Source organism: Triturus cristatus, chromosome 3_2, assembly GCF_964204655.1.
Source record: "Triturus cristatus chromosome 3_2, aTriCri1.1, whole genome shotgun sequence".
NCBI classification, from domain to species: domain Eukaryota; kingdom Metazoa; phylum Chordata; class Amphibia; order Caudata; family Salamandridae; genus Triturus; species Triturus cristatus.
In genome coordinates this window covers 350,583,828-350,602,574 of record NC_140584.1, presented here as the reverse complement: position 1 = coordinate 350,602,574, position 18,747 = coordinate 350,583,828, and the positions used below count along the sequence as shown (strand labels likewise).

The 18,747-nt window shown below is 41.5% G+C and overlaps 1 protein-coding gene across 1 annotated transcript in view; it reads right to left on the bottom strand.

Moving 5' to 3' along the window:
- Positions 1–18,747, bottom strand: part of MYOM3 (myomesin 3) — a 508,088-nt gene that overhangs the window by 91,803 nt on the left and 397,538 nt on the right. Inside the window, exons 25-26 of the mRNA XM_085647857.1 lie at positions 7,548–7,684; positions 1,086–1,230 (exon numbers count right to left, since the gene is read on the bottom strand). Coding sequence (XP_085503983.1) covers positions 1,086–1,230; positions 7,548–7,684 — 282 coding nt within the window. The remainder of the gene's footprint in view (positions 1–1,085; positions 1,231–7,547; positions 7,685–18,747) is intronic.

The window sequence follows — 18,747 nt, the reverse complement described above, 5'->3', positions numbered from 1 at the left end:
GACCTATTGGCTATGCCAATGCTTGTTTTAAATTCCAATTCTTGTTAGCCAATCGGAGCTTTGTTGTTATAATTGTAACGTCAATTTTCTAATGGCGAACCGTGCCAGCCCAACATTCACATGCTATTACATTACAGGCTCGCTATAGAATCATAGAAAATTAAAATATACGGCATAAAGTGCAGGCACAAAATTAGATTAATGCGATTCATGAATGTATTCAAGAATTTCTAGGAAATTAGGGGGCATATTAACAAGGAACAGGGAAAATTATCGCTGGATATTATCGCCTGGTTATCGCGTTATTAACAACGCTAACCGCCTAGGCGATAAAGAATCCAGCGATAGCGGCATTTGGGAGGTTATCGCTGGTGATATCCTTGTTGATAGCCCATGGTGGACTTAGCCATGTTATCCACCTTCCATTGGATTACATGGCTAAGTCTGAAAATTAGCAGACGTAAAAAAGCAGCGTTAACCGTGGTTAGCGCTGCTTTTTTTGTCTCTAACAGGGTTAGCGTGAAGCTCGATAATAGGAGAAATGTCGCTTAGCGACATTTCTCCTATAATTTTGCTCTGGAACGTCCCCTTTGCATCTCATAAGAGATGCAAAGGGAAGCGTAGTGAAAAAGGGTGCTAACATGCGATTTTGCATGTTAGCAAGCTGTTGTTGATAGGGCGATATTTTTATCTCCGCTTCTTTGGCTTTTTAAGGCCAAAATAGCGAAGATAAAGTCCTTGTTAATAAGCCCAAAGGCTTTGTCAAGTTACAGCGCTCCAGAGTATCTTGCTGTGTCAACATTTCCGAAAAGTTGGGGGCACTTTGTGACTTATAATGCCTGTTCTCCTGCAAACCTAGGAATCCAGAATTTACAAGATGCCCTTCCAGGGCATACTTGAAAATATACCTGTTTGCCACACCAGGTGGTCTGTGTGGTTCCTGATTAGCAAATAGATTTATGGGCTAGCATAACTTAGTAATCTTTATACTGTAATGACATAGTTACTGGAGCCATGGGCCACAACAATGACATAATGCGTGCAGGCATTTCGGTCTATACATGATACGCTGATTGTCCACTTACCGTCTCCAATAAGAGTCAGTGTAAACTGGTTTGCTGCCTTTCCATCCTTCAGCTGAGCTGTGTACGTTCCTTTATCCTTTTCGGTCAAGTTTTGTATGATTACTTCTACCAGTCCTTTTTCTCTGTCGAAGTTAATCTTTCGTTCCTGCATTGGAGGAAATGCATCGGAATTAATGACCACGTGAAGGCCTGACTGAGAGCTCACCTTTTCACTGGCTCACCAGACCATGAGAGACCTTTTGTTAATATAATAGCACTGAAACGTTCTCTGGCTATATTAGTTGCATTGCAGTGCGTTCATCTGTGGTATGTGGTTTGTGTCTGTGAAGGTGCAGTTGTTTTAAAAAAAGAATGTCAGAGATCATAAAAAGGTGAGTATGTAAACAGCAGTTTGAGGCTGAAATAAACAGATGCACATAAAACGAGTGCCGGCAGCAGCCAAGACTCCATGTGTTTGGTTGAATTGCTATGCTTGCAGCTGGTGAAATTTCCACAAGGCAAGTTTCGGAAAATTGTGCAAGAATATAACCCATTGTGCATCTAATCAGAATGGAATGGCAGCTAGGGACAATTATGGGCATCTCCTTCATGTGTCAACAGTGGTGGCTCTACTCGGTCTCCATCTCCTTGTTAACACAATAAATGTGACAGCGTTTGGAAGCCTCTGGTATCGTTAGTGTCCTGGCCAAGGGCCAGGCGGTAAGGAGAATCCTTGGGTGTATCAGCGACCTACCAGATGATACGCCTGCTCTAAACAGCCCAATCCTGAGTGAACCATCAACTCACTGGGAGCCAGCGATGTAAAGATCAATAGGAACTCAACTTCCTGCTACACTTGGTAAAATCCCTACTCATGTGAGTCTTAGTTCCCTCTCTGACAGATTGTCCCAAAATGGGAAAGATATTGATAGGCAAACAATCAACAGCCTGCATCCTGCGGGTGGAGTTGTAGAGCGAATGTGCTCCAGAGATGGCGCTTTCAGGGTAACGGACGGCTGGATGCAACATTGTGTTCTTCTAAGGATTGGGTTGCAGGGATAAGGCTAGTGAATGTTGAAACCAACGTTAAGTGCATACTAAAATCATGGGTCACCCATGAGCAATATGGATCGATAGTTGAGCCTACCACCTCCGCTCTTAGAATTTAGCTTCCCCACCGGTCACTCATTGACTGAAACTTTGCCTTGGACCCTGTAAAGTAATTTGCTGCCTTTAGGCTAGGATCACACTGACAAATACAGAATATATACATACTAAGGCATACATTTTAATTTGGGTAAAAATCACCAAGCAAGTGATCTTCCAAAACTGATCTCGACTGACACCTGAATGGCAGTAATAATGAATATGTATATTATTACTTCCAGTGATATTAAATCAGAGGGTTCTAACTGTGACAAAGCAGAGTCTCAGATATATTCAACAGTATCACTTGAACGACAGCAAGTTTGGTGTGTTTAATCATAGCTCACCATGATGCTGTCGGTTCCTGGGGTATCTTGGATCAGAAACCAAGCCACGCCCTGTATCCGCACACCTCATTGCCTAAGTGTGATAAGATGGGTGACATTCGGCTCGTCATGGCTGTTGCCACAGACAAGCCTGAAGGAGCCAGTTAAGCCCGCAGGAGTGCTGAAGGTCTGGAGAAGCCTTTTAAGCACCAGCACAAAAGTTTCCAATTTAAGTGAACCCCAAATCTGGTCATTCTAGGGCATTGGTACCCAATGTACTGCCTGTGGCCAAACACAGTCCAATAGACCTATTTATATGGACCACAGGTGCTCCTTAGTAGCACTTGTGACTCTGTTGTCTCACCGCTCAGCTGGCACATTAACTTTAGAGTTCTCAACGGGTTGTATTGTGGAACGGAGTAGTACTGTACCAGAGCGGCACAGCAGATGTGGGCAGGACATTTAACTCCGCTGAGGGCATGACTTCAAAACAGTTTTCACTGTTGCTGCTTCCCGAATCCCATGGTCATAATTTAAAAATGCAAATTATTTATTATGGGATTTCTCTACCTTTCTATATGTGATGATAGCTTTGCCTCTCTTCTAAAGATGAAAAAGATGAAAATGACGAGAACGTACAAGAGGATGAACATGATTGCCTACAGGTAACAGAATTGTGCACTATCTAAACAGCAGATATTCAAGACAAGATGTACCACTTGATTGAGCTGATTTGGTATTATTCGTTGATGGCTCACGTTCTAAAGATGTCCAAGCAGATTTACGAACAGTATATGCAGTTTGTAGGCTGATATGCATTATGAAGGCATTATGCTTGTATAATATAACGTCTATACAAGTGGCTGAATTGCGGGCTTGCTGCATAACCAGTGCATTGAATGTTACAATCTATACTGATAGTATTGATTTTGAGAAATGCATTATTTTGGCCAATTGTGGTCATAGCTTGGTTTCATGACTTCAGCTAGGACACCAATTCACAATGGAATACGCATTCTTCTTTTGTTGTATGCTTTGAATTTACCATTGAAAATAGCAGTGGTGAAATGTGCTTCTCATGAACATGGTAGTGACCTGGTCACTAAGAGAAATAATTTTGCAGCTGCACTTGCAAAATATCATGCAACAATGAATACTGCCTTGCGCATGGAGACAAATGTGCAATCAGGACCTATGGAAACTGCTTTTGCTTCTGTATCGGTACAAACAGTTGACAAATTGAGAGGAGTACAAAATGAGATGTCAGATCGGAAAATGTACAATGTAAACAGGGTGAGGGACTTCAAAATACACTGATGGAAAGTTTGCCTTGCCTGATTCAAAGCTGCTGCAGATGGTGAGAGTTTTTCGCTGATCTACACATGTCGAGCGTGACACGATGGCGAGGGTATTTAATACTTACTAGTTCAACTCTCATTTCAGAAAATTGTTGGAAGACCATTGTCAGAGATGTATGATGATTCAGAAAATAAATGTTGGAAAGAACACTTATGTAATAATTAGTCATGTAGGGAAAACTGCTGGTCCTTTCACTAGACGACCTGTAATGGGTCAAGGTACATATTGGTTATAAAGTGGATTCAGGCATATTAAATTAGGAGGTGCAATGTACTAACAGTTTTAAAAATATTATTGTTGATGGAGTTGATCTCAATCGAGTTAGAAAAAAAGACTATCTTTCAAAAATGAAATCATGGGAATTCTGTGTGCAGCACTGAAATTCGATCAGAAGTTCCATTGTAGCTATCATCCAGACGCATCACGCGTGGTGGAATGATGCAATCGTACACTGAAAAACAAGCTTGCAAAAGTGTGTGCTTCAACTTCTCTGAAATGGCCATATGCACTTCCTAGTGTTGCTAAGCATGAGATGTACTCAGAATAGGAAAACGGGATTGAGTGCCCATGTGGTGTTCAAGGGGATGCAAATGAGACTTCTGGGTATTTCGGCTGGAGCTTTACTGAAACAAACCTAAAATATGATAAAATGGGTTTAAAAAAAACGACAAAGGTGTGGTTCAGTTAGCATAAAAAGGCAGTGCTAGGATGCAGTGCTAGAAGTGCTCATAAAAAGGTTGTGCACAAGCATTGCTTTTCACTGATTTTTGGAAAAAAACATCAAACAATAGCTGCAGCCATGGTGTCTCTGACTATGTATGTGCAAAAGTATGATTTCTGGCTTCCTTTTCGAAGAAGACATGTAATTGAAACAGTATAAAGGTTAATGTGCTAAACTAAGTTGGTTGTTATGACTGTGCAGAACAGTTCATTCTATTAAGTTGCATTTCTCATGGTTCTGTCCAATGTAAATCATTAGAGGTTTTGGAAATTAACGGTTTGGTTGGTAAACTGTGCAAGTAACAATTTAGTGCCACCTCTTCACATAATGGCATGCTATTAAACTGTGTGCTGTCTTTGTCTAAACATTACAAATGACCTGCAAACATTATGTCATTATGCTTTTTTTTGCTTAAGACATTTAGCCTTTTGACATTCAGACATGTTTTACTTTTGGCATTATTACATTTTTGCATTGCACATTTTAGAAGTGTTGCTTTCTTTTTAGAGAGTCATTGCTCATATTATTATTCTATTTTGCTAGCTCTGTCCAGAACAGAGAGAACTGCTGTTTATTTTTATGTGCAGTGGGTTATATAGATATGTTATTTTGAATATAGGGCTTAATTCTATGATGTTATGATGTGACAGATGCTAATTTCCTATTTATGATCAACTTTTGTTTTCTTTAATGATAATTTTGATATTTGAATAAATTTAGTCTTGGTTGAGTATTCGAACACTGGATTGTCTGGGTGAAATGTGCTTTGCAGGAATGAATATTTGAAACTAACGTTGGTGTGAACCACAAACCAACATTTTAAGTGGTATGTAAAACCTATTATCTTTTGCATAATGCGATGGATTTCATCTACTTTAAAATGTGCAAGTGCCATTGAGGCAGTAAGCACTAAAATAGATTACACCAAAGCGGGCTTATCAACTTACATCCATTTATCCCGGAAAATGAATAGACAACCATTTTAGATTATGAAATGAATTAATTGAAATCTTTTGGTTGTGATCCTAAATTAGCATACTACGGTAGCTGACATATTGATTAAAGCAATATATGTTTATCCTTTCTCCAGACAGAAATCTGACCTCTTATCTAATTATGGCCATCATTCTGTTGTCAATTAAAAAATACTTTCTGACACTTACAGTGAGACTTTAATTTAAAACGTAGAGAAATCAAAACAAAATTGGAAATATGATTGCGTCAGATAATGAACAAACTCTTAGATGTCCTTGATCAGCCACTCCTGTACAATGATGCAATGCAATTGTGGATAATGTATTAAACCTTTATTACAGGAAAGATCAGTGATGATGGTTTACACCTTTGTTTTATTTTATTTTCATTTAATTATTGTATCAAGATACAGGTGTGGGTGTAAACGTATCACTTGCCTCAGACGGTCCAATTGACAATATATATTCAGCAATCCTAGGACAATGGGTGTGGAAATAAAATCAAAGCGATTGTTCTATTTAGAAATAAGAAAGTCTTATTTAGATTATATCAAAATTAGCAATTTGGCCTTGGGATGGGAACCATAATACCTGTATTGGAACATGGTGAGGTTTGTTCGCCAGAACTAGGAAAAGTACCTTGCAGTCTTTTTGGCACAATTTTGGAACTCCCACTGCCAATATGCCTTTGAGATGTGATGCACTGATTCATTTAATCACCTGAAGAACCATCAAGCATCTCATATGAGAGAGCGATGAAAGAGGAAATGCAGCCACTGCTCATGCAGATATAGCAGTCCTGAATGGGATGAAGATGAAGACACGGCAATAGGACCAACAGATGCAAGTGATAGGGAATGACGTGAAACCTTGTAAAATAATCACAGGTAGAAATACAAGGAAGTTCTGGCAGATGATAAGAAACCTGAAAAAGTGGGGCTACTTTGTGGGCCCACTGCATTCCTACTTTAGACTGGAACAGTCATGTGCAATCCTTATATGTATGGTTCTAGTATGTCCCACTCTCCGTTGAGTCCAATTAAAGCCTTATTTTGGTTAATTCAGTGAAAAAGTTTATAAACAATTCTAGCCAAACAGGATTCCCATGAGTGGTACCAGATATGTTGTCCAATTCTGGACAGGCTTCATACCCACAGTTAAATGAAGACCATGTCCCTCATTACAAGTGGCCTGGTAATTGTTTTGACATGTATCACGCTTGATAAAATCGTCTCATCCAAGTAGGAATTTAAAGAGGGCGATAAATACCACCCATTTCAAGGTTTTGGGGACTAACATGAGGCTTTTTGTTGCTTACTGTGCCCAAATTTGCATGTTCTGGTAAATACTGGTCAATTTTCCCTCCAATAAATATCATCAAGCTTGACCTCATGATAGTTAGCACAAAACTCATAGGGGCAGATTTACAAGCCCCTTGCACCACTTTTGCGTCACTTTTCCCATGTTAAAAGTGACGCAAAAGTGGCGCAAGGGGCTTGTAAATCTGCCCCATAATTGTTTAATTGTGGTTATAGGAGCTATTGCACTTATGGCAATTAAATGGGTTGATCATAATAAGGGCCATTATGTTAAGAGGTATCCCTGATTATAACTGATAACCTTTTTCTTATCACAACCATTAGCAAGGTAGGTTACTAATGCTTCTGTGTCTGCCTCTCTCTCTCTCCCCCCACTCTCTTTCTCTCTCTGTTTCTTTCTCTCTCTTTCTGTTTCACTGCTAACAAGAAAGCATGGTGGCACCCAACTCTCATACCTCATGTTTGGCCTTCTTTTCTGCACCTAGTAAGGAAATTTTGTAAACTGTTTTACATTAAAAATGGTAACTTAATTGGTATTCTCAAACTCCGTCTCTTTTTGTGGATTTGAGCCAATCCAAATATTTGTAATATGAAGTATCCTTTATATTGATACATTGATGAATCAGGATTACACCCACCGGAGAGCTTGTGATCTCCTGGTTGTTGAAGATTAGATGTAATTCTGCTTCCGGCGACAATTCCTCCACCTCGAGCCAAAGTCGCACCTCTCCTTTCTCCAGAACCTCCACATTCCATCCCGATATCAGTTCAATCTCTGGAACAAATAGAGGTCAGAGTCACAGACTGTATTATGTGAAGAACTTTTCACCACATTCCGGACAAGAGCCTGCTTTGTTTAGTCTGTTTTTCAATGCATTTGAACAGGATTTAAAACCTTCACAATTCTGTGAAGGTTAACCAGTTAAAGACATTTTAGAAGAGGTACCCAAAGATAAGTTGATCAATGTAAGATCAGAAATACAATTCCTTGGAGCCAGGATATGAGTCATTAAAATCTGTCGATTATTTGAGTCTCCCCCACCGAAATTTGGTTAAATCCAACCTCATGTGATGGCGCTTCGGTCTGATTCCCTTAAGATCTCACTAGTTCGGACGCATGAATGGAGAAACCAGTAAACAATGCAGACTGTGCGCCAAATCGGATGAATCACTGAGCCATATAATATGTTTTTGTGATAGACTATAGCAACTGAAAATGTACTGACTACGCCAGATGTTCTGAGTTCTAAATATTTGATCCTGTAGGGAAGCTGTCCAAGGTTGCTTAAAAGGTGAATCATGCCATCTCTCAGGGCATCTCTTGAAATTCATGAAAGCGGTGTTAGAAGAACAGCAAAATGCAACAAATATAGACATCCAACAATAATTGCCCTCTAATAGAAGTGGACTAGGTGAAATGCACAAGACTCTGTTTTGGGTTCATTAATTGACATAGATTGCGCAGGACAAATAAGCACAGAGCACTTTAAAATCTTATTAACATGTTGCACTTTGAGTCCTCAGTTATTTTTGATGCGACTGAGGGCCTTAATCAATGAGGAAAATGTTGAATGTAATTCCATGTAAATAGGGGTCCAAGAGGCCAAAATGAGGCCCGTGACTCTCAGTAACCTATGAGGGAGAGTGTACAATTTAATGCATTCAGTTATGGGCGCGAGTGAGGGGTTTTAACTATTGGAAATGTGCAATTTGTTACCACGAACTAACAGTGATCATTGGATAATTGACAAAAAGGAGTTGGATGCGTAGTGAGGGATCATATTTAGGAACTATCTATATTAATTAATAATCTTTTATCGTTCAGTTAATTTAATTTACAATTGTTATAAAATCACAATTTAAAAAATATCATTAAGTTTTGCGTATTTCTAGGTAAACGTCCTTCACTGGTTGTAGAATTTTTATTTTTTTTATTTTTACAATTCTTGTTATTAATAATGACGATGACATATTACAAATCTTATGCCATAGTTTCATACAGAGATCAATGCATTTACACTGAACATGGTTTATCACATCTCTTCTAGCACCTTAAATATGCTATTACTACTCCGATCCTATTCTGCTACTCACTGATCGAGGAGTTGTAGAAATGTTGACGCTACTAAGCACCAATTCCAGATTTAAAAAATATACTATATAGGTCACAAAACATGATAGCAATGCTAGTGCAAACACTCAGGGAAAAATGCTGGGTACTTTGGATTGGTGTCCATTTCATCACACAGGAAATACTGGGCGAGAAGAGGAAGACGACAAGGCATAATATGTGATAGGATTAGTAGTGTAGATACTCTGGAAAAAGTGCTTAGTGCCTTGTCTTGATTTCATTTTTAACATATAGGGAAATACTGAGACAAAAAGAGAGAAACGACAAATAATAACAGGGTCACTAATGTTAATACTACGGGCAACTCTTGAGGAAGTGCTTAGTGCATTGACTTGATTTATTTTCAACATACTGGCCAAGTTCAACAACTGTGCCAAGAGAGAAAAATGATAAGTCATTACAGGGTCACTATTTTTAATATTTAGGGTGACAGGAATTGCACACTGCTTACTCATGGGTGTTACGTTCCCCGCAAAAAGAAAGAACGTCCTGCATAATTATGAATTGACTGGTACCTTGCAAGATGATTGGTGGTGACCGGGACATATCAATCCTTGCTCATTGTCTACTAAATTGATGTCTTAGTCAATTTGCAGAGAGTGTCAAATCATAGTAATGAAGTGCTCCTTTACATTTCTGTCTTTGGGAGTTTTGAGTCTGCAATGCACATAAACTCAAGGAATTTCCCACAGAACATAGCGTCCTCTCCTTGAAGACAGGCTATGATTGCTTGCCGACACGTACATATTTCTTTCCTACAGAAGTACGGCCTCCACAGACCTTTTCGTTTTGTCATTAGAGCTGGACAAGTACAGTTGATGTCGCAAATGTCTTCCTTTGAGTAGTTACAGAGCCGGCATGTTTTCTTGCAAGAAGTTCTCCTCCAGATGGGGAAATTATAGCGAGTGCAGAGATCGCCTAGCTTAAAATTCAGCAGTTTGAGCTTGGACTTTAAGCCAAACAGTTTCCCTAGGTACGAATGGGGTTTTAGAAGGCAATATGAGCCTATTACCATCCAAGCATGAGATCTCTTTGACAGCACAGTTTTATCGTTGTGAGATGAGATCTTTATCACAATTTAATTTATGGCTCTATTAAAAGCTGTTTGTGAAAGGATTAAGGCCAAAAGATCCTCTGCCTTAAAAGTGGTTAGAGCCAGGTGTAGGTAATCATGATCCTTGGATTTTCTTGGGTCACTTCTGGCTTTCCACACAATACAAAACCAAATGGGATGATGGATGGAGTGTTGAACATTGCAAGCACTCACCCCAGTCAAATGATCTGGGTTTAATCCATCATCTTTCTTTAGCTCACTCGGCCACCCCAATTCAGACATGGCCATATGCAAATCAGTCTGACCCTGTGCTTCATGGGAACAGTCCAGCCCAAACTGCCAAGCCATGGATTAAACCCAGATCAGTTGACTGGGGGTGAGTGCTTGCATTGTTCAACACTCCGTCCATCATCCCCTTTGGTTTTGCTTTTCACACAATACTGCTTAAGGTGGGTCTGGGATCATTTTTTAACTTGCAACAAAGTTTCATATAACACCCATGCTTCTTATGTTCTGTTTCCGGAGTCCTAACTCAAAACTAATTTGGGCTGGGGAGGCATGGCAAGGGAGGTTGAACACACGTCGGTATGTCCCTGTTATGGCATTATCGATTATTTTGTCAGCTCTTCATCTCAGGGCCTCAACTCCATATTTGAGTGAGGGAATATGTTTAGTGACCGTGACTTCAAGGAGTGGCTGTAGAGACATTCCATTTAAGGAGCAGAAAAAGGAGGTTAGAGTGTTATTTCTCCTTTGTATCTCACTGCATTGTTTGATGAAAGCACCTTTTGCAACAAAGATTACGCCCAGGTATTTGTACTCCGGCACCGGATCTAAGGCTGAGCCGTCTAAATGGAAAATTGGTGGAGGACATCTTCTTCTTGTTACTAACATCGTTTTTGTTTTATTAAGATTGACTCATAGCCTGTGATTTGCAGCATATAGGGCAGATGCATTAATTAATCGCTGTAGGCCGACCCTGGTGCAATTGATCAGAACAGCGCGGTCGGCTTGGCATGCAATTGAGGATGAAACTAATTCCCAAGAGAGAAACCTGGTGCCCTTAGTTAAGGATCCCCAAAATCTATTGGACACTTCCAACAAAAACCTGCTTCAAGGGCCACATGCTGAAACAAGGACAGAGTGACCCATCCATAAAGAAATCCATCACATTCGTTGAGAAGAACAGCAGGAACTAGCTGCTTTAATGTGTTCACAAAGCTTACAGCCCTGATGAAAACCTTCCTTGAAACACACTCTAGGCCCAACATGAAGGTCGAAACACGTCAGCGCACTTATGAATGTGGCCGCGAGCTATCATTAACTGCATAATCTGCGTATTCATTTGTGTACTAACGGTGATGACATTTATGATCTCATCTGCACATAGATCTATGCTCTGACCACCATTAGAAGAGGGCCAAGCAGTACCTTTTGGACTGCACACAAGAGGGTTAAAACTGAGCACTGCCCCAGTAACCTGACAGTGTAGGACACTAGACATGTCATTCTGTATGTTTCTCCTTATATGTTTAACAATCAACTCTCTTTATATGTTCAATGACTAATGTGACGCATTGTTATTGGTTTGTATACATTTTGTTCTTAATTAATCTGCCCACAAATGTATACTTTTCTAAATGTGTGAAACCCGTTATGTGTACAATGTCTGTTTTGTTTATAGGTGTTAAAGAAAGCAAACAATTGACAAACAGGACTCCTTGTTTATTCCCTTAAATTTAAGGTTAATCCTTTTTGCGTGATATATCTTAGAGTACACCATTGAAGAATATCTTAAGTAAGAATAAGTCATTTTACTGACGTTTGGAGAAACAATATACTGGTTTCTTCAACTAAGATTGGATTGATGGTCTTGGGAGTACTTTCTTATGACAAATTATTGATCAGAACAACATCGTCGGCGTACAGCATGTGAGAAGCGTTAAACCCAGACAGAGTGGGAGGAAGTGCGTTGATTCTATTGAAAGCAGTTGTCAGCTCCACTTGAATTGATTGAAGAGAAACGGAGCCAAGATGCATCGTTGTTTAAGGTCGTTGATTGTAGGTATTTTCTTCGAGATCAATGCACCTGTGCCCAGCCTTACCCTTGTCCATATGTCAGTGTACAACAGTTGAATGGGTCTTAGGAGAAGAGGATAGATTCCCAAGTTTTACAGCTTGGTTCATAAGATGTTACGCTGTACTGTATCAAATGCAGAGTGAAAGTCCACAAAACATAGGTGTAGATTTTGAGGAGCAATGCCTGGCTTTGATAATTAGCAGGGCAAGCATTAGGATGTTTGTGAATGTGAGTGTTTGCTTGATGAACCTGGTCTGGTCTTCCTTGCTTTATAGTTCAGGGCCAGGATTGCTCCCCTCCAGCTGTCGGGAATTACCTGGTTGGTAAGAACATGGTTGTACAAGGTGGCCAGATATTTAGCCCAATAGTGGGGGTTCTGTTTGAAGATCACTTGCGGTAAGCCATTGGGGCCCAGGGCACCATCACAACAACCGTTAGTGATTATTTTCTCCACCTCTCCTGAACGATAGGACTTACTAGACATACTTCCTCCAGGCATGGGGGCCGTGTTTCATGGGACCCCTGCAATGACTTTGGCCCCCCATACATTTCCTGTGGATAATGGCCCAGGTCGCTTTCAATATGTTCAGGGATTGGGGGGGGGGGGTGAAACTGCAGGCCTGCGGTGTGATTCACCAGTCGCCAGAACTCTCTGGCATCATTTGTTCTGGAGGCTAAGAGAATTTTGGACCAGTACAAATCTTCATCTGACTTTCCTGACTACTATATGGCCCTTTCGTATAGTAATCTCAACTTGGGGAGGGTCACAATCCGTAAGGTCAGATTTGAACTATTTGGAAGTGACTGCAGAGCATAATTCAACTTCTTTTTAGCTGTTATGAATTGAGCCAAGACGCTTCTGGGTTGGACTCGTGCTGGAACCGGAACATTTGTTGCCCCTCTGGAAAGTTCTTGATCTTTCAGAAATAATGCAGAGAGGTGGGCTTTTCTCACCTTCCTGACGAGGCATTGAGCTTTGAAGGATGTCTGAACGGCAGCTGTGAAGGGAGATGTCGGGACTCGCTGGTAAATGTGAGCCTACTGAAAGCCTCTTTGGGCCCAAAGCTGCCAGAATCTCAACCTGAGATGAAGTGAAAGCCTCATCTAGCAGTTCCAGAGAGGGAGATCTACTTCTTGGCCAAACAAGGGCTGCTGTATATTTGATCACTGACTGAGCTGTGAGCAAGGGCGTTTTTGCTGTGGCAGTCTTGTCATTTTCATGCTTGTCTGAGGAAGGAATAGATTGTCATCGGTTAAAGAATGATGTACCCCCACAACGACCTAAAAGCCCTTCCTTTTGCCAGATGAATCATTAGTAACCGTGATGCCATTAGTAGGCTCTGTTTTGAAGTTGCCTTCATGCTGTTTGGCGCAGAAGGCTGCAGCGATTTGAAACCCGTATTTCATGTAGGTTTACCTACTGCCTGGATTTGCCTCTTTTCCCTTGCTTCCAGACTCTTTTTTTGCCCAGCCCTCCCAGTAAAAGGAAGTATTTCTCTTTGGCTGTGCTGAGATTTGAGTCCCATAACTGCAGTGATTTGGCGTGGGTCAAATATGATGGGCGATTGTGGCTGTATGGGCGTTTGTAGGCCTCGAACATCTTTATTGTGAGAGAACAATGCATCCACTGGATCCTTTAAAAAGGTACATTTGTTTCAGGAATTAACTTGTGCGTCTTAAGGGTGGGCTGCCAGTACTGGAATTAAGAGATTGAGCCCCGCATCATGTTGGGGGATGTTTTTCGTGACCTGTGCAGGCATTATTATTTGTTGGAGCATTGGGCCCCTCTGCTTGCACCTTGTAGTTGCCGGCATCGCCCATGTCTTGCCGAAACGCATTGTCACTTTGGGGCTTTTGCCAGATGTGATTATCCAACTGAAGTTGATTAGCTAGTAGCGAGAGACCGGGGGCCTGTTTATGGCACCCAAGGCTAATGGGGAGCGGGGGGGGGCATACAGCGTAGAGGAAGCTGCACCACAGGCCTAGACGGAGGGTTTCCACTTGCCGCCAACTCTACCCTAAGGAAGTACACTACACACCTCCTACGCCCCTGGCCGAAGGTAGCATGCTGCAGATAACAAGGGACAGAAGGCAATTGGCATCTCTAAAGGCAGCAGGAGGTGAGCCCTGCATGTTGCAAGTCTGAGATATGTGCTGTAGGATAAACGAGGGAGCGGTGGTCCTGCCGCCCTATGCTGGTAGGCTGTGGTGGGCTAATAAGCAGGGTCAGAAACACAAGTAGCAGGCTAGCACGCTAGAATGCACCGCCAAACAGGCACAGCTCCCAGTGTTTCTTGACGTCCGGATTTGATTGGAGCTCGATTTGGGATCAAATTTAGCTCAGGCTGGATAGAAGGCAAACCCCCTGCAGAGGCGTGTGTCCGGGAGTGCGGTGCGGGTTGCGGGCCTTCCGTAGGAGCAAGCCGCACCGGCCTAACGCCAGCCGCTTCCACACCTAACGGGGAAGACCGCAGCCTTACCTGCACCCCATCGCTGCCCACTTGCGCCAGAGGCTGTTTGCACCAGGTAGGATGGTTTGTGCCTCTGCATGCAGCACGCTGAGCTGCAGCATAAGCACTTACAACTTTTTGTATGATGGTTAGTTTGCAACTTTTTAGCACCTGTAACAAGGAGATTTTGTGCAATTATGGATGTAAGTGAGGGCCTTAATGTAAGCTAAATTTATTCCAGGAGGCCACGTTGCAGTTAACAGAATTTCTGAGTGTACTGTGGGTTGTTTGGAGCATTTGACAGTGTGTAAGGGGGCAGGATCCACCACATCCTTTTCCACTGCTAAATGGAAAGAGTATTGCTGGGGATGGAACCAATTATGTGCGAAGTGAGCCTGTGCACATGAGTAATATAGTACCATATTTGGAATGGCAAACCCTTCTTGGTAATACAGCAAGGTCATAGTGTCCCAGGCAATTCTGGGCTTCTTTTCTGCTAAGATGAGTTTAATGGGCAGAGGTGTTAGTGTTTTGAAGGTTTTGTTGCGTGGGATGGGAAAAAGTTATGAAATAGTGGAGAAATTTGGGGAGAACAACCATATTTGTAAGTCCGATGCAGCCTGCTATTGACAGCGGTAATTTCAGTCAACTGGATATTTGATCTTGCCATAGTTGAGTCTGAGGATTCCATCCGGATTAGGGCAGATCCAAATGCCTAGATATTTTATTACAGTTTCACACCAAACAAGAACTCTATATGTGTTCTATCAGTACTTCGTGTTATCAGGAGGATCACTGATTTGCCCCATTCTAGGGTGAGGGTAGAGACCCCACCAAATTCGATAAATTCTATCAGTATGGGGTTAAGGTGTTTTGTGGCTCTTTAATATAAACGTGATGTCAGTGTATAGTGAAATGGGAAGGGACCTATCCATGAATCGTATCCTGTTTTGCGCATAATGTTGTCTTGTTTGGCTGCAAGTAGCACTTGTGCAATTGCAAAAAGAATCAGGGAAATGCAGTGGCGTAACGAAACTTGAGGGGGCCCCTGCAAAGTACATGAAGGGGCCCCCCTCTGGACTCACACAGGAGCTCTCAGGCCAGGTTACTGTGCTGAAGGGGACCCCTGGAGCTTGCCATGCAGGGGCTGCGGGGTCCCTTTAGTACACCACTGGGAAAAGGTGGGCATCTCTTTCTATTTCTGTGGGCAATTGGGACAGGGCTCAATATTGTCCCATTTAAATATAAACCTCTAATATAATATATACGCTACCTTGATTAGAGCCAGAAATAGTTTGTGCCTGTCCATACGACTCTGCACCGTCATAAGAAGATGCCTCTTGAGGAAGTCACATTTTTGTGGCATTTAGTAACACCCCAGCAACAGTCACCTGTGGTATATCTGGGATAACAGCGCAAACAGACGTGCTCCTGATGTGTGTAGTCCATCTCCCTGGACCAAAGCCTGACTGGCCTGGCAGCACCAGGATGGGAAGTATGAGGGGTAAGCAGATTGCAATTATTATAGGGAGTATTTTATACCAAAATGTATTCGAGACATGGGTCTGTGGGATTCACAGCTGTCTGGAGGTTTGGAAAGCTTAAGAAGGGTTATCAAAACAGCATGGAGGCAGGACATTGGCCCATTACTGAAGCCTTAACATAGACCTCCAGCAAGAGCGATGCCAATAGGTCAGCATAATATATAGTTCTAATGGCAGTCCAACTGATCTCGGAGCTTTGCCATTGGGGAGCTTGCAGATTGAATATTTGATTTCAGCTATTGTAAAGGGGCAGGCTAAGAATTCTCTTTGGGCATTGCTTAGCAATGCTAAAGCAGTTTCTTGTAAATAATTATGGGCGCTTTTGTTGTCATCATTTTGTTTTGATGCATAGAATTCTTTAGAGTACGCTAAAAATATATTTTCTATTTCTTGAGCGTCATATTTAGTCTTGCCCTTGGAATTGGTTATTTGGTCACATCATTGGCGACCCATGTTCTCCTAATTGTATTGACTAGTATTTTCTCTAGTCCCACCCCTTTTCCATAGATTCTTGCCTTGGCGTATTTGCCAATGTAATTGGCCTTTCTCTCACTGACTATGTTGCATTCGGTGACCTTGCCCCTAATAATACCCTAAACCCATCAACACAGTGAAGTTCTAGTTGAGCTTCTAGTTGTTTTATGTCTCTCTTGAATGTCTCAAGGTACAGTCTAAAGTCCCTGAGAACGCCATGCTGTTTAAAAATACATGGTCCCCATAGTTACTACTTTAAAGGCCTCCCATAGGGTGGCCTTTGTTTCACAGAGCCTTTGTTTGTCTCAAAATAGTAGAAAATTGTTGTCAGAATTTCATCATGGAATAATTTGTCCTATAGCGTTCTGGGGGATGATCACGCAGCCTCTCTATGGGGCAGGTCCTTGCTATATTGATTCATAATACAACTGGGAAGTAGTCAGAGAGTGTTCAGAGCAGGAGTTCCACCTCAGTTACCCATGTTCCCACATTTTGTGTGGTTAACCAAAAATCTAGCTGTGACCACATATTATGTGTATATGAGTAACATATGCTTTGCTTGTGTCCAGGGTTCTGGGTTTAACAGTTTGCCGTAAGTGATGATGTTCTTGAGGGTTTTACTAGAAAATTTTGTGTCCCATAGCTGCTGCATATGATCTATTTAGTTGTGGGTTCAGTGTGGTATTGACATTGTCTCCACATATCAGGGTCCCCTGTGCCTTTACCTTCAGTTTACTCCACTAGATTTCATAGCACTTAGTGTAATCAACAATGGAGGCATAAGTGTTGATTTGCGTCTCTTGTTTTGTTCATACTAAGCCTTGTGCTATAGTGTACCTACCTACTTCATCGATTTCTGAGTGTGTAAGCTTGAATGGTGTACCATGATTAATTAGGGTGGCTATTCCTCATGCGAATGCTGAGTACAAAGAGGTGACGCTAATCCCAGCTCACTTCTTAATAAATAGCATGCCATTTAGTGGAGTGAGGCTTGTGTCCTGCAGGAAGTCTATGTCAACTCTCTGTTTTTGTTGGTAAGCTGATACTTACCTCATCTTCCTGACCTATTTAGTTTGATCATATTCCAAGTGAGGGATGTGCAGATTTTGTATAAGTTAGTCCTTTTTGTTATCTGGGCACATTTTCAAGTATTAATTAAAATGACTTCATGTGAGCGAACTAAATTTTATTAGCTATCATAATGTTGGATGTGTGCAGTTTTCCCAAGTCTTTATCTATATGTCCAGCATCACCAACAAACTTCCACTCACCTCCCACACCAACTGCCCCAACTTGCTGGCCAATAACTGTAACCCTCCATAACTTCCTTCCTCGTGCTGCTAGTGTGTAGAGAAGGTTCTCATCTTGCACGCATTAGCTGGGAGGCAAAGTGCTTTTATACATAATTTTTAGGGGGACAGCAGAAGACTAAATGATTTTCTGAAGTGAGTCACAAATTCTACAGTATGACTATTATTCAAGTTCTCTTCAGGCAGAAGGCAAGAGTCTTCTTCATAGGTTTTTTGTTGTGCTTTAGATTTGTCTTTGGAGTATTTCAGAAATTTGAAGGGTAGATACTTTGCATGCCTCCATATGTGGTTTTTAATCTAGCAGGGTACAGTGTTGCATAATGTATATTCAGTTGCTGTAGTTTCTTTTTGACAGGAAGGAATGCACTACGAGCCTCCTGAGCAATTGGGTCAATTGTTACTGTCTAAATCAGGATAAATGATATTTGACAGCCTTTATATTGCAAATCTCTCTTTTCTCATGCTAACTGCAATACTGTGTCTCCATTTCTAAAATGTAATAACCTGGCAACTGTAGGTGGTGTAGGAGCTCCTGGAGGGGGCCATGGAGCTAGTGATTGATGCTCTCTCTCCACAATTAGAAGTTTGGAAAAACTATCAGTGCCAAAGAGTGTGATCAGCATGTTTTCAACTAAGGTTTCCATTTTACCAGTATCTGTGAATTCAACCACACTCTTCTTGTGTAAGTTATTTCTCCTTGACCTCGCCTCCAGGTCCTCACTTTAGTGTCTTTTCTGTTTCCTTTGGACGACACTCATGTTTATCCATTATTGAGGCTATTGTGTTCATGTAAAG